Source organism: Schistocerca serialis, chromosome 2, assembly GCF_023864345.2.
Source record: "Schistocerca serialis cubense isolate TAMUIC-IGC-003099 chromosome 2, iqSchSeri2.2, whole genome shotgun sequence".
Classification (NCBI taxonomy): domain Eukaryota; kingdom Metazoa; phylum Arthropoda; class Insecta; order Orthoptera; family Acrididae; genus Schistocerca; species Schistocerca serialis.
Window position 1 is genome coordinate 233,736,232 of NC_064639.1, and position 15,460 is coordinate 233,751,691.

The 15,460-nt window shown below is 42.7% G+C and overlaps 1 protein-coding gene across 1 annotated transcript in view; it reads right to left on the bottom strand.

The window, feature by feature from the left end:
* The window catches only part of LOC126455873 (probable G-protein coupled receptor CG31760), a 1,325,234-nt gene that overhangs the window by 215,851 nt on the left and 1,093,923 nt on the right, over nt 1-15,460 (bottom strand). The window contains exon 8 of the mRNA XM_050091633.1: nt 10,181-10,292. Within this exon, the coding sequence (XP_049947590.1) occupies nt 10,181-10,292 (112 nt within the window). The remainder of the gene's footprint in view (nt 1-10,180; nt 10,293-15,460) is intronic.

The window sequence follows — 15,460 nt, forward strand, 5'->3', positions numbered from 1 at the left end:
TCGAAATAAGTCTTTTATTAATTTTATGTAATAAAGTGAACTAATATTTCACGTGCTCGAATTTGATAAGCTGTCTCCCAGAGCAATGAAAGAACTCACAGTTATGGCTGGATCAAAGTACACTCCTGGAAAATGAAATAAGAACACCGTAAATTCATTGTCCCAGGAAGGGGAAACTTTATTGACACATTCCTGGGGTCAGATACATCACATGATCACACTGACAGAACCACAGGCACATAGACACAGGCAACAGAGCATGCACAATGTCGGCACTAGTACAGTGTATATCCACCTTTCGCAGCAATGCAGGCTTCTATTCTCCCATGGAGACGATCGTAGAGATGCTGGATGTAGTCCTGTGGAACGGCTTGCCATGCCATTTCCACCTGGCGCCTCAGTTGGACCAGCGTTCGTGCTGGACGTGCAGACCGCGTGAGACGACGCTTCATCCAGTCCCAAACATGCTCAATGGGGGACAGATCCGGAGATCTTGCTGGCCAGGGTAGTTGATTTACACCTTCTAGAGCTCGTTGGGTGTCACGGGATACATGCGGACGTGCATTGTCCTGTTGGAACAGCAAGTTCCCTTGCCGGTCTAGGAATGGTAGAACGATGGGTTCGATGACGGTTTGGATGTACCGTGCACTATTCAGTGTCCCCTCGACGATCACCAGTGGTGTACGGCCAGTGTAGGAGATCGCTCCCCACACCATGATGCCGGGTGTTGGCCCTGTGTCTCTCGGTCGTATGCAGTCCTGATTGTGGCGCTCACCTGCACGGCGCCAAACACGCATACGACCATCATTGGCACCAAGGCAGAAGCGACTCTCATCGCTGAAGACGACACGTCTCCATTCGTCCCTCCATTCACGCCTGTCGCGACACCACTGGAGGCGGGCTGCACGATGTTGGGGCGTGAGCGGAAGACGGCCTAACGGTGTGCGGGACCGTAGCCCAGCTTCATGGAGACGGTTGCGAATGGTCCTCGCCGATACCCCAGGAGCAACAGTGTCCCTAATTTGCTGGGAAGTGGCGGTGCGGTCCCCTACGGCACTGCGTAGGATCCTACGGTCTTGGCGTGCATCCGTGCGTCGCTGCGGTCCGGTCCCAGGTCGACGGGCACGTGCACCTTCCGCCGACCACTGGCGACAACATCGATGTACTGTGGAGACCTCACGCCCCACGTGTTGAGCAATTCGGCGGTACGTCCACCCGGCCTCCCGCATGCCCACTATACGCCCTCGCTCAAAGTCCGTCAACTGCACATACGGTTCACGTCCACGCTGTCGCGGCATGCTACCAGTGTTAAAGACTGCGATGGAGCTCCGTATGCCACGGCAAACTGGCTGACACTGACGGCGGCGGTGCACAAATGCTGCGCAGCTAGCGCCATTCGACGGCCAACACCGCGGTTCCTGGTGTGTCCGCTGTGCCGTGCGTGTGATCATTGCTTGTACAGCCCTCTCGCAGTGTCCGGAGCAAGTATGGTGGGTCTGACACACCGGTGTCAATGTGTTCTTTTTTCCATTTCCAGGAGTGTAGTTTTGTCTGATCACAGCACGTGGCAAACTGTGTGCGAAAATCTATGAAACTTCTGTGTCTTCCCCTAAGCCGACAGTTTGTATCACACAAAAATTATATCTTCAGGGCACCAAAAATTATTAAATAATACTGAAAATGTGTTTTGCTTGTGATCTATGTTGTTGCGAAATGTGAAACATAAATCCAAATCTTATGTAGCGCGACGGCACTGGCATTTAAATGCGGCCAGTTCGCAGTTTTCCCTCTTCCCCTTCCTCGCTCTCAGATGTGTAGCCAGGCTGTGCCTATGGCATTCGTAGCAGGGCACGACTCGCAAGCCGAATTCTCGGCCGTCCCTGCCTTAAAGGAATACGGCCGCTAGCGCCAACCAGTCTGTGCGCACTCCCACGATTTTTGAACGTCTCATTGAACAGAGAGCGACTAATTTTCAAACGTCCTTATCCTCCACGATGCAGCCATAGGTTTTCTGAACCGGTTTCGAGGTTCTGCACTGGTGCTCTCACACTTGTCTGTCAGTTTCAGCATGAGACTATACTAACAGCCAAAATATAACCAAAGTAACTTAGCACTGTGGCCCAGAAGACTCTATGGGTGATATCTGACTGTCTTGTGATTCTCTGCCATATGGCATTATCTGCATACTGTACACAGGACGTGGCAGCAAAGACAGGCCACACCAAATATATCGAGAATGAATTAATACATCGAGGTGCAGTTTTCGCCAAGTTATGGCAGACAATATGGCGAATTTCCTAAAGTTTACAATAAATTTTTATCGCTTTTTCTGATGGAACTATATACCTTTTTCAATGGAATTTTTAAAAAGTTTCTGACAGAAGTTCCACGATATAACATGTAAGGGATTTGATAAAATAGCATCAAGAAAACAGCGCCGCACATCAGTATCATGCCACCAGGAGAAGTGGATCTACAAACGTCTGCCCTATTATACCAAATGTGAGGGAGCACGTAACTCTGGTTTTGTACTTGTGTTTACCATCAAGCTTGAAGTACATCGGTCCGTGTTCTTATGTTATAGCTCTCTGATAAATTGCTCGTAAAACTGTTGAGACATTCACAGTGTATACGACAGTCAAATAAGTGAATATCGTGTGTGGCGAATATCGCCAAACTGTTAGTCCAGCTTACGTTTGTATGCTGAAAACTATCCAGATCGCACCTAGCACTCACAATCTTTCTTTGCGTACAATGTATGAAAACATTTCTAAAAACCGGAGTTTTGATGTTTACAATAGGCCAAGGAGAAAAAAGGAGAAGTGCTGAAAGAAAAAAAAAAACTTTAGCAGCAGCAATACACAATACAGATGACGTTAAGAGGTATCTCGGAAGTTCGAGAGGAATGAACCAAACGAGTGTTCTGCATTCCATCACATTTCATCCTCTTCACATTTCATTGAATCTGCAGCTTCATGGCGATGACTTCCAAATTGGTTACAGTTCTCCGAATGTTATCTACAATTAGTTCAAAGTGATGCGGCACATCTATGCACAATTTTGTTTAAGGTAGAAACGTTTATGAACCATGCGCAAGTCAACTTTCGCAATAGGCACTGCCACTCAGTTGTAAATCCACGCTGACTCAAAGGTGTGGGTCAAAACAACACTCTTGGCATGTCAGCATCTGGTGCTTATTTTTCAAGACCTGCATCATTGATCCTTATTTTATTTATGGGAATGTAAATATACCCAAATAGTTCGAATTCCTAAAATATGCCGCTGGAACAGTTATTCGAAGACACCCCACTGGACATACGGTAATCAGTGTGGTACCAACATGATGGATGTTCATCCTATTCCGCTCATTTAATGACAGGCTCTCTTACGGAAACGTGTGGAGAGTACTGGAACGGTCGTTCAGGAAACACGAAATGGTCTGCATATTCACGAAACTTAAGACTTCTATACTTTTATCTGCGACGAAAATTAAAGCAAGAGGTCTATTATGAAACGCCAAAGACTCCCTAAGGTATGACGTACTTTCTATCTCATGCTTGTGCTCCCGTAGCTCCAGGTGAAACTCAACATGCAGTATTGTTTCTCCAGAATTGCTTCACTGTGTGCAGGAATGCTCAAGGTCAACATTTTGACCACTTGTTATGACAGCCATGATAATAAACACAGGAACCACCCCTGAGTTACGTGTTTACTTACATTTGTTATAAGGGGCAGATGTTTGTGGAACCTCTCTTCTCCTGCGGGCGGGACAGTGGTTTGGGGCGCTGTTATGTTGATAGTGTTTGATCAAGCCTCATTCATGTTATGTATTTGAATTTCTCTTAGAAAATTCTTTCAAATGCCACAGAAAAACTTGCGTAGTTCCATTAAATAAAGAAATAAATTCGGTGTCGTAATTCGGCGACTGTATGGTGTGGGACGACAAATGTAGCTTACTTTCTGAACTTCCTACAAATGTTTCCACTGTCAGACGGCACAGGTGGTCGAATCAGAATGCGTGGCAAGTTCGTTTATTGGCGAGTTTGCCCAGTATCAACATAAATGTTCAGTTTCAAAAATGTGAGAATGATGGTTGATCTACAAAGTCGTGTTCGAATGAAGCTTCCGTGAAATGACTGGTTACAACATTTGATTTCACCGTGGTTCTCCGATGTATAACATTTATGTTCCTCATGGAGTTTTCACATTACGTGTAGTGATCTTATTGTTTATGTCCGTTGAAGGAAGACGAAAACGAACGTGCTCGGCGGTTATTCCACGCAAGCTGCGTCCTAGTGCGAGTCTGTAGTGCAACCATCATTATCATACTTCTGAAACTGCGAATTTGTCTTTGTAATGTGAATCAACGTACTACGTATTGAACACACGTAGCCGACTGATAGTGAATGCACAGGTGAGCACAAAGTCTTTCCATCATTATCAGAAGGCACGACTGTGGTAAATACAGCTATGCGGTTTGTTGCAAATAGGAGATAGAGTGATGGAATGTTTTGGACACACTTATACATGTGCTACGACTGAGTCGGATATCTTTTCTGTCTCTCTAGTTCCAAGCAGCGTCGTTTACGAGTGCTGCTGCAGCAGCAGTGTCCGTGGAGGAGATAGCACAAAGTGTTTTGAGGTTTAGTGAAACACGGTCGCCTATTACATTTCAATTCGATACGCCTGTGTTCAAGATATGCCGGATATGAGGAGCATCGGAGGACGGCATGAAACGTATAATGAGACTACCAGTGTTAGTGAGAGCGCCAGAAGCAGCAGACCCGGAGCGAGATACGACACTGTTGAACCGTAGGCACAGCATTTCAACACAGTCCGCGAAAATCGAAGCGCCTTGTTCCCAGGCAACAGGCATACCTCAGAGCACACTGGTGAAGATTTGACACAAATAGCTACGTTTACATGCATATAAAGTTTAACTCCTGCAAGCCGGCTGCCGTGGCCGAGTGGTTCTAGGCCCTTCAGTCCGGAACCACGCGGCTGCTACGGTCGCAGGTTCAAATCCTGCCTCGGGCATGGATGTGTGTGATGTCCTTAGGTTAGTTACGTTTCCATAGTTCTGAGTCTAGGGGACTGATGACCTCAGATGTTAAATCCTATAGTGTTTGGAGCCATCTGAACCATTTTTTTAACTCCTGCAAGCTTTGCAGCCAGCTGATAGACCCAGAGGCGGAAAGTGTGCAAAGAAGACGGTGGGACGAGTCGGTGTTGACAATGCCTAGTTTAGTAAAATTCGTTTTTCTGCTGAAGCGGTGTTTCATATCCGCGGAGAGGAAAACAGGCATAATGCCCTCCGACTCCACAAATTGTGGCACAGAAGGTAAGGGACAGCAGAAAAGTGAATGTGTGGTACGGCTCAATGAACAACACAATTATTTTTGACTGAGCCTACCATTATGGCAACAGTCTACTGGGACGTGTTGGAACTTCACGTTTCATCCAGTTACAGAAATTTCAACCGTGAATAGCGTTTCGATAAGATTGAGCACCGCCTGAGTGAGTGTTCTAGGATGAAACGTTTCCGGACAGATGGATTGGCAGAGGTGGTCCAACATCATGGCCAACATGTTTACCAGACAAAACCCGTTCCGCCTTTTCTATGCTGTTACATAAAGGATAAAGTGATCAGTTTACCAGCTGCTGATATGTAAACTCCTGCGGCGTGAATAAGTGATGCTATAGAGGCAGTGACGGAAGTGATGTTGGCATAGACATTGTGCCAAGGGTGGCGCTTTGTTTCCTTTTAGTAGAGAGGTTGGCACTACTCCAGTAAGACAATGAGCCCTCTCTTGCGGAAGATGTAGAACGTGGTGGCACCGAATGGGCAAGAAGAGAGTGTTTTGTGAGCTGAACTGCGAGTCTGTTGCCCGTGGATTCGGCCTACAATACCTAAGTTTGCTGCGAGCCGAATGCTGGATTTGTTCCACTTCTGAGGATGCGCGAACGCAGTGAAGCTACTTCGTGCCCTTGTTGGCAAAGCACACACTTGGAGTGATGGAACATATGGCTTTCTTAAGTTGGATCCCAGAAACTGCCGCGTTTTCTGCCGTTTTGGACACGCTTTGCTATGGCATAACCAATACATGGAAATGACTAGCTGTTCTAAGAAAGAAAGTGTTTGAGCGGTTAAAGTGAACTGAGATTTTTGTAACGGTCATGGAAACAGTTTTATCAAGAACAGACTTCCGTAACTAATTGTGTTTACCTAACTCGTCACAGACAATGTTAAGTAAATTCTTAAACGCAGGCTCTTACAACAGAGTGTATTAAAGAGACCGGCTGTAGGGTATGACTGGCTACATGCACGTTATTAATGTTGATAGAGGATTGCTGCGTTCTGTGCCTCATTATGAACTGTTTCAGGTAAATCATTGCTTTGTTAACTTTCATGTACCGGATACGCTGTATGTGAGGATATAGCTAGATTTTCTTGTACCAAGATGGATGTCAATGGCAGGCCAAATTAAACAGCAAAAATTGATACTCTTTGTAAAAGGGGAGCTAGTGTTGTTAATTTTTGCAATTGTGTATGTTAAAAATCCGATCGTCAATATTCAATACAATTTCTGAAGTTTGGTTTTTAACCTTGGTGTATCATTATTTAGCTTATTTAACTGTTCTCTACTATGGTGTTGATTGTTAATATGATATTTTAATTCTTCTTAGCATGTTTTGTTAATCTTTTGGTACTGTTATAGATTTGTAGTCAGGCAGCCTTTGATCTATAAAACTTCGTGTGTCCTAGTTTTATTGTTTGACATAAAGTTAAAATCTGTGTCTGAAAACTGTTCTCCCTTTTTACATTGCTTATGATAAACATAAATATATAATTACTGTCTGGTATCTCGAACTCAGTCAATCGATATAGTCCTTTCATCCTACTGGCCAGTACCATCGCAAAACAGTGGTAGCAGAGTGTGGTTGATTGCCTGATTAGTGGTATAGTATGATGAATTAATTTCGGTTGATAAACTGATTTGATATTTTTCAGACTGCCTGGTATTGTAAGGAATCCAGTTTTCCTTAACTGGTTTACGAATTACAAAGAAGCAGGTTAGAATCAGGAAATGTTCATAATCCAGTTGAGCCAGTACTCCAGAATGGTAATTTGTTTGTCATACAATGGATTATCAAGCCCATTGAGGTAACTTTGGCTATTGCAGCAATTTGTGTCGCTTTTGGGGATATTTTGTAGATTATGCAATGTGAAGGTAGGATTTAATCAACCCATCCTTTAACCCTACTAGCCAATACTGCCACAATATCGAGAAAATTAAGTACTGCGTAATCATTCTACGGGCAACAAACAGAGCACATGTGGGAGTGTATGCACAAAAACTGCACGGGTTAAGCTACCGTTATCTACAAACCCTAAAGCTATACCTAGCATGGTTTCTGAGAAATAATTTTTTTTTAACCGGGGAAGGACTATATGTTCACTTAGAGCAAATACGTAAGTGGTAAAAACGTAAGCCAAAGATTGAAATATCCTGTACCACACAAAAGCCACGGTTTTCTGATAATGACATTGAGAAAATAGCGTACAGTCCAAGAGCTAGTCGTAAGCATGACTAATTCTGAGTATTAAAACAGCTGGCAGAAAAAGCAGCTTCCATTTGTCTTGGAATGGATAAATGTAAGTCCTGTATAGTTTTAAAGGGAATCGTTTACAAAGCTTGCTGCAAAAAGGTCACTAGTTCAGGTAACGGTGGTGGAGGTGGATAGCGATTACGCATCCTTCTCTCAAGAGTAGACAATAAAGGCTGATTAATACTGATATCTGTTGCGTGTTGTGGCCAGGAGACATACAACAGTTCCGTCTCGTGCTCACAAAACCAGTCCTGGACGATGCGTGCTGTGTGAAGAGGCACTCTGTCCTCTTGGAACACATCATCACTTTGTACCACTGGATGAATCTCACCCATAATGGCTACACAACCCTTGGCAGTAATGCGATCTGACAGAGTAACGAAAGGGCTCATGGAATACCATGATAGGTGCGCAAATCATCACCGAACACACACCACGTTTCACCCTTTGGACGTAAGATTCACCAGAAGTTGGAATTAATGTGTAACAAGAGTCAACAGTCCAAAGGACACTTTCTTAAAACGCTCCATAGTCCTGGTTTTATGGCCTTGCCACCTCGTTTTCCTGTTACAGGTAATCACTGCTGAATAACTTTGGAACTCCAGCTCACTCGGAAATTCCGTTATTATGGAGCTGCCTTCGTGTTGTTTTGGTGCTGACGCGGTTCGGGAGTGCGATATTCAATTCTGCAGTGAGTTTTTCAGCTGTCGTCTTTCAACTTTTCGTCGCAATGCTGTTTAATGACCGTCTGTCACGATTATTCATCATACAATTTCGTCCGCGTCCGCGTTGCGACATGTGGATGATGTTTTGCTGCTTTATAAGTCTCTTTATTTATTTTTTATTTTACACGTCTAGGTCCACAGGACCAAATTTAAGAGCAAATTTCCAGGGTCATGAACGTGTCAGTACATGAAATTACAATAATAGATAAAATAAAATGTTTATGAACCAAAAGAAGACAAGTTATAAGTTTATGTAAACGCAATCAACAATATAACACAAGAACCAGCTTAATTTTTCAAGGAACTCCTCGTCAGAGTTGAAGGAGTGACCAATGAGCAAACTCTTAAGTTTCGATTTGAAAGCGCGTCGATTACTGTTAAGATTTTTGAATTCATGTGCTAGCTTACTGAAAATGGATGCAGCAGTATACTGCACGCCTTTCTGCACAAGATTCAATGAAGTGCAATCCAAATGCAGATTTGATTTCTGCTTAATATTAACGAAATTAAAGCTGCTACTTCATGGTAATAAGAAGAGACGACAGTAAATATTGAGAGGACAATGTCAGAATACGCAGACTAATGAACAGGGATCGACAAGAGGCTTGCGAACTTACACCACATATTGCCCGAACCGCTCCTTTCTGAGCCAAAAATATCTTTTCAGAATGGTAGGAGTTACCACAAAATAAAACACCATAACTCATACGCGAATGAAACTAAGGAAAGTAGACTAGTTTTTGTGCTGAACTATCACTTACATCAGATACCGTTCGAATAGTAGAAATGGCAGCATTAAGTCTTTGAACAAGATCCTGAACGTGGGCTTTCCACGACAGGCTATATGAACACCTAGAAATTTAAACTGTTCAGTTTCACTAATCATATGCCCATTCTGTGAAATTAAAACGTCAGATATTGTTGAACTGTGTCTTAGAAACTGTAAAAACTAAACCTTACTGTGATTTTGCGTTGGTTTATTTTCTGCACCCCATGAAGTCGTGTCTTGAACTGCACTATTTGAAACAGTGCCAACGGTGCAGACATCCTATACTACCAAGCAAGTGTCATCAGCAGACAGAAATATTTTAGAATTACCTGTAATACTAGAGAGCATATCATTTATATAAATAAGGAACAAGAGTGGCCCCAGCACTGGTCCCTGGGGCAAGCCACGTTTAACCGTGCCCCACTCAGGCCCCACGTCATAGCCAATCTCAACACTGTGGAGAATGACCTTTTGCTGTCTCTTATTGAAGTAAGAGGTGAACCAGTTATGCGCTACTCCCCGTATTCCATAATTGTCCAATTTCTGGAGCAATATTTTGTGATCAACACAATCAAACGCATTAATTAAATCAAAAAAGATGCCTGCCTTTTGTTTAATCCATTCAGCACCTTACGAAGAAAAGACAGTATAGAATTTTCAGTTGTTAAACCAACCCTAAAACTGACGTGTACATTTGATAGCAAGTTATGTAAAATAAAATGATCAGTTACCCTTACATACACAGCATGTGGTGTCTTTTGAAACACCAAACACTTCGGCTACTTTGGTTGCGAAAGCACGCACCATACGAGCACCAACAGTTTGCCAACCTTCGAATTCACTGAGGTCAGACGTAATGCACCATAACAACATTATTATGACCACGACTGACACTTCGAATGTACTGACGGCATTCAATGGGCGCCATTCGTGGTCAAATGCAACAGCGCCATCTAAAGGATTGACTAGCATCTGCATTTATGTTCGAGTATGGATTTCTCGTGTTTTTCCGTATTTTTGTCCAACACCTGTATACCCGACAGCTGATACCCACAGCAGAGAGACAAGTACTCACCTTCCACCAGCGTGCCGTTGAAGACGCCGCCGTGGTGCGGCGAGTAGAAGCCCTCCCGACAGCGGCAAACGTAGCCGCCACGCACCCAGCCGGGGCTCGGCCGGAGCTCGCACTGTAAAGTGAACACAAGGGAGCGTCAAGTAGGGGTGCACCTTACAAAGTTCAGGGTGTTTAAGAAAATTCACAGTTTCCAACATGAGGCAGTATTAGTGAAAAGGGGGAGAAAAATTCTTATAACTGCACTATCCAGTTACACTCGCCCATGATCATCACGGTTGAGTAACCACTCACAGACGGAAGGTGACAGCACTAACAACGGAGGGTAACTACGGCGTGTGGGGGACGTGGAAAATCGTGCAGGTGTCGCCGTAATCGGCAACAGAGCGATTCATCTGACGTCCAGAAGGGCATGATCATTGGCTTTCTGGCCAACGGTGGGAGCATTTCCGAAACGGCTAAGTTTGTAAAACGGTTGCCTGGTTAATGTATACCCAGTATGGTAAAACGCCGCCACGTAAAACCAACACCGAGACAACTGTGGTGCACCACGGTCCATAGAGGATACGGGTGAAAACGGCTGCGACAGATGGCCGTTGGCTTGTAGGGCGCGAAATATCTGAAAACAAACAACCAGGAGGGAGTATTTCGGTCTGGGGAATGTTTTCGTGGCATTCTGGAAGCCACAATGGATCAACATAGGTATACAGTGTAACGTTCCCTGGCAAACTCACACATTAACAAACTAAAATTTATTTGTACCATATACGCCGCTCCGAGAAATCTGTATATAATGTAATTATTTAACAAAAAATATTATTGAATTTTGCGTAAAAGACATTTCTTATTATTGTAATATTTTTTGTAGTAATATTCTCTCTGTATTTAGGATGGTAATATTTCTATATTAATAATGTAATTGCGAAATGTGTCAATATCTGTGATAACAGAGACGTGAAATTCAGCCAGAGGAAAATAATGCCGTGAAATTACAAAGAAATGTTGATAGTCAGCAATACTATAAAAGCACAATGCGCTATGTATTCTTTGGTCTTCCTCGTTTAGAGCTGAAAGCGGTAGGAAGCTGTGTCGATGTATTTGGTGAAAGGGTAGACGTCATTTGTCTGTATCTAGATTTAGCCGCCATTGAAGGAGAAATTACGAACTAATGTGAGTTGAATATTTGTTGTGGTAAAAATATATTGAAATTTATAAAAAGCGTGTATTATTAATGTAAATTAGCTTGCCCATGTCATCTATAATATTTCTTTAAAGAGTTTTCAGCATTTTTTAGCGGTGTTGCTGGGCTGTGCCGCGACCGATCGATTTGCAGCGGCGGCACATTTAAAAAATTGTTCCGCTAAAGGAAAAATCAACCAAACTCGTAAATCGGGAACGGATAGATAAAAATTAACAGTGAATTAAGAGAATGTTCTTCTTTTACAGCGATCCAGAGACTGACTGAGATTTTAAAAATAGTTACACATTTGTGCATTCTTAGACGGATAGTTAACACTGAAATTTAACAATTTTGTTTCTTTCAAATAACTTAAATGTATAGCGAAGTAGGTTTGATCAGTGATAATTAAATGTCGGCTTGGTAATAATTAACCATTTTCTGCTAATAGTGATAATCTTGTGTTCAAAAGCTAACGCCGGGAAAGAATTCAGTAAATATTAAAAAAAAAAAAAAAATCCACTGCATTTAGAAAATGTGTGCCAAGGCCGAATGATGTAAAGAATTTAATTTTCAACTAAATATTCTTAATCAGTTAATATGAGTTCACGTAATTTTTAAATGTACGTAATTCTTTTGAAAGTGAAAAATTTTTATTACCACACGTAAATAAGAGAGAGGTTCTACAACAAAGTTCGTACGTACAGAAAAGAAAAATTAATTAACTTAAAAGCAAATTTTATTCTTTAACGAAAAATTTCATAGCAATATCGTTAAAACAGTTATCATTGGGGACCATGTCCGCCCCTTATGTGGAGTTTGTCTTTCCTCGGCACTATGGCATCTTCCAGCAGGACAATGCAGTCTATCACACAGCTCGCCGTGTACGTGCGTGGTTCGAAGAGAACTGGATGATTTACTTTTCACCTCTGGCCACCAGACTCACCATCTCGATTTGGATTTTGGCGCCATGGATCATCAACTAAGAAACCTAGCTTGGCTGAGTACAGCAATAGACTCGCATGGGTCCACGTTCCTGACGATACCTTCCAGAACCTCACTGACACTCTTCCTGCACGACCTGCAGCGATCCGCGCTGCAAAAGTGGTTATTCAGACTTTTGACAGATGGTGACATTAATGTGACTGGACAGTGTATAAGATCGGAAACCAATAGCTGTAGAGTAATGTGTAGTAATGGATGGGGTAGGCTGTCCAAAGTCTGTAATTTACAGGACTCTGATGATGGCGCTGGTACCAGTTACAGCAGGGCAACGATCTGCTACTTGAATCATTTGAGGTTGTGCTGCTCCTTCACTACCTTAGCAACACAAGATCAATTGTTCCGTTCAAAGTGAACAAAGTCTACTGTATACAGTGCAAAGAAAGCCTTCTGTTCCACGAGGGAAATGGCAGGCATGGAATTCTGTTACGTTTTAGCTGAAGGTAGAAATCGTCAAGCAAGTGGAATGTATGCCGAACGACATCCACAAAGCGCCATTCCATGTGCAAGAATGTTCAGCAGGCTATTCCAACGGCTTGCGAAGACTAAACCGTTTGCAGCAAGGACAATGGACCGCGGTAGGCCTTGCACAATTCACACACCGGAGATTATGCTCAGACAAGCGTGCGTACGACTGGAGTTGCCGTGGTCAGTTCCGCACGAGCAGTTGATTTATCCATACCACATGAGACTTCCGCATTCTCTTCGAGTAGCAGATCACCATTCCCGATTACAGAGTGCCACCACTAATTTCTAGAACAATCGCAGAAGATCCGTATTTCACAGATTGCATTAATTTACATACGAGACAGAATTCACAAGATATGGTATAGTAAACTATCACAATGCGTACATGTGCGCAGACTCAGATCCTTCAGCAATTATGAAAGCCACGCCCGGGTTCCCGGGTTCGATTCCCGGCGGGGTCAGGGATTTTCTCTGCCTCGTGATGGCTGGGTGTTGTGTGATGTCCTTAGGTTAGTTAGGTTTAAGTAGTTCTAAGTTCTAGGGGACTGATGACCATAGATGTTAAGTCCCATAGTGCTCAGAGCCATTTCAATTATGAAAGTGAGGCATCAGGATCGTATCAGAATCAGTGTGTGGGCAGGATTGTCGGTGACATATGGCCACATTCTAGACCAAACTCATAAACGGGAGCTGTGTATCACCAATACTCGTGTGATGAATTACCCGCAATGCTGGAGAACATTATCCTTACAAAAAGACAGCAATTGTGGTTTCTGAACGACGGGCACCATCCCCTTTTATGCGGACCTGGCGACACTACCTCACTACAACGTTTCATTGACGATGGATTGATCGAGGAGGTCCAGTTGCATGGCGACAAATCTGAGTCTTTTGCATTTCCGGTCATGGTGACATTTAAAGGCATTGGTGCATGCCAAAACTAACGACAATGTGTAGACGTTATAGTAGCGTATGACTAATGCATGTAACGCAACCTGAATGGAATCCAACGTGTTTGAAAGAGTGCATGATTCACAAAGAAGAAGGGCTGGAGGACGTGTCAGGATATGAAATAACCACCCACAGGACTTTTCCGTCGTGAATAAATCCACTCCAGCTGTGCTTGACAAAGGCTTTATTTTGATAAAATCGTATACACAACCAGGGTTACAAGATGTAAATCCCGTTTTGAGTAACATGATTGCGACCTGGGCTTCCACGACGTGCGGAAAGCTGATACTTATATCGCCCCGTTTACCCCATGCTCACTGATAATTGTACTGGACTTTTTACGCGTCTAGTACGATTTTCTAGTACGCAATAAAGCGTCTGAAGATGAAATTCATATTCGTAATATCGGGTCGTCTGTACGATTTCTCCAAATACAATATTTAGCAAGTACAACTGGAGCGGATTTGTTCATCATGAAAAATTTTTTCAACTGTTGTGGGTATCCCCCAAAGAGAGTGTTATTTTCAGGACTGCCTATAATGTCTGCTTCAACGTCAAAGACGAATGAGATTGGGAGGACAGACTGGTCCACATATCGACAGGTTTTGGTTTCTGGACATCTCACTTCTTCATCATCTTTGATTAACATTACTTCTTGTGGGTATATGCGACACTTCTTTTTTAAACACTTGTATACATCGATATTTCGTTCGATGGAGTATATGGCATGGCGCCATCGATACTGTGCCATTTATCAAAACATGTATCGATGTTTCCAATAAACCGATTATTTTTCTACATTTGGATACAAATATGGTTTAGCTTGAAAGCTGAAAGAAACCAGATAATTTCATAATGTTTAACACCTTTAAAAGAAATTACTAAGACACTTATAACAAAAATTAAAGTTCTTTAAAAATCCCAATATTTATTTTCTACGCTTCGCAAAAACCGGGTTTGACTCAATCATTGTCATCTCGTTCAACCTTCTGAAATTCCATGCCAATTTCTTTACTACCCATGTCGATCCTGCACCACTGCGGGACAAATAAACAAGCAAAAGCAGGAGAGAAGACTCAATATATTATCCTTCTATCGGTTTCCTTGTCCATTAAAAACTTGTACCACCTGTGAAAAAGTCTCTCAGATTCAACAGATGTCCCGAGCATTGTCAAATATTGAAATGCGCGTTTATAATTTTTGGAAATTGTATTTTGTAATGTTTCTTAATTACCGAAGGATTTTCGTCTTTCTTTAAGAGTTTTGAGATAAACTGAAAATACATCAGAAAAAGTCTTCATTTATTACTATTCCAGGTTCGGTGTACTAATTTTTGGTGAAAAAAACTGGGGACCTATTGGATGACGATCAGTTTGGCTTTTGGAAAGGTAAAGGCACCAGACAGGCATTTCTGACGTATTGCTTGTTAACGGATGCGAGAGTCAAGGAAAATCAAGATACCTTCATAGGATTTGTCGACCTAGAAAAGCATTCGGCAACTTACATTGGTGGAAGATGTTCGAAATTCTCCGTAAAATAACTGTAAGCTGTAGGGGAAAACGGGGACTATGCAGTTTACGAGAGAAACCAGAGAGAAAATTAAGAATGGAAAAACAAGAATGAAACGGTTGGATTAAAAAGGGTGTAAGACAAAGATGCAGTCTTTCGGCCCTACTGTTTGAACC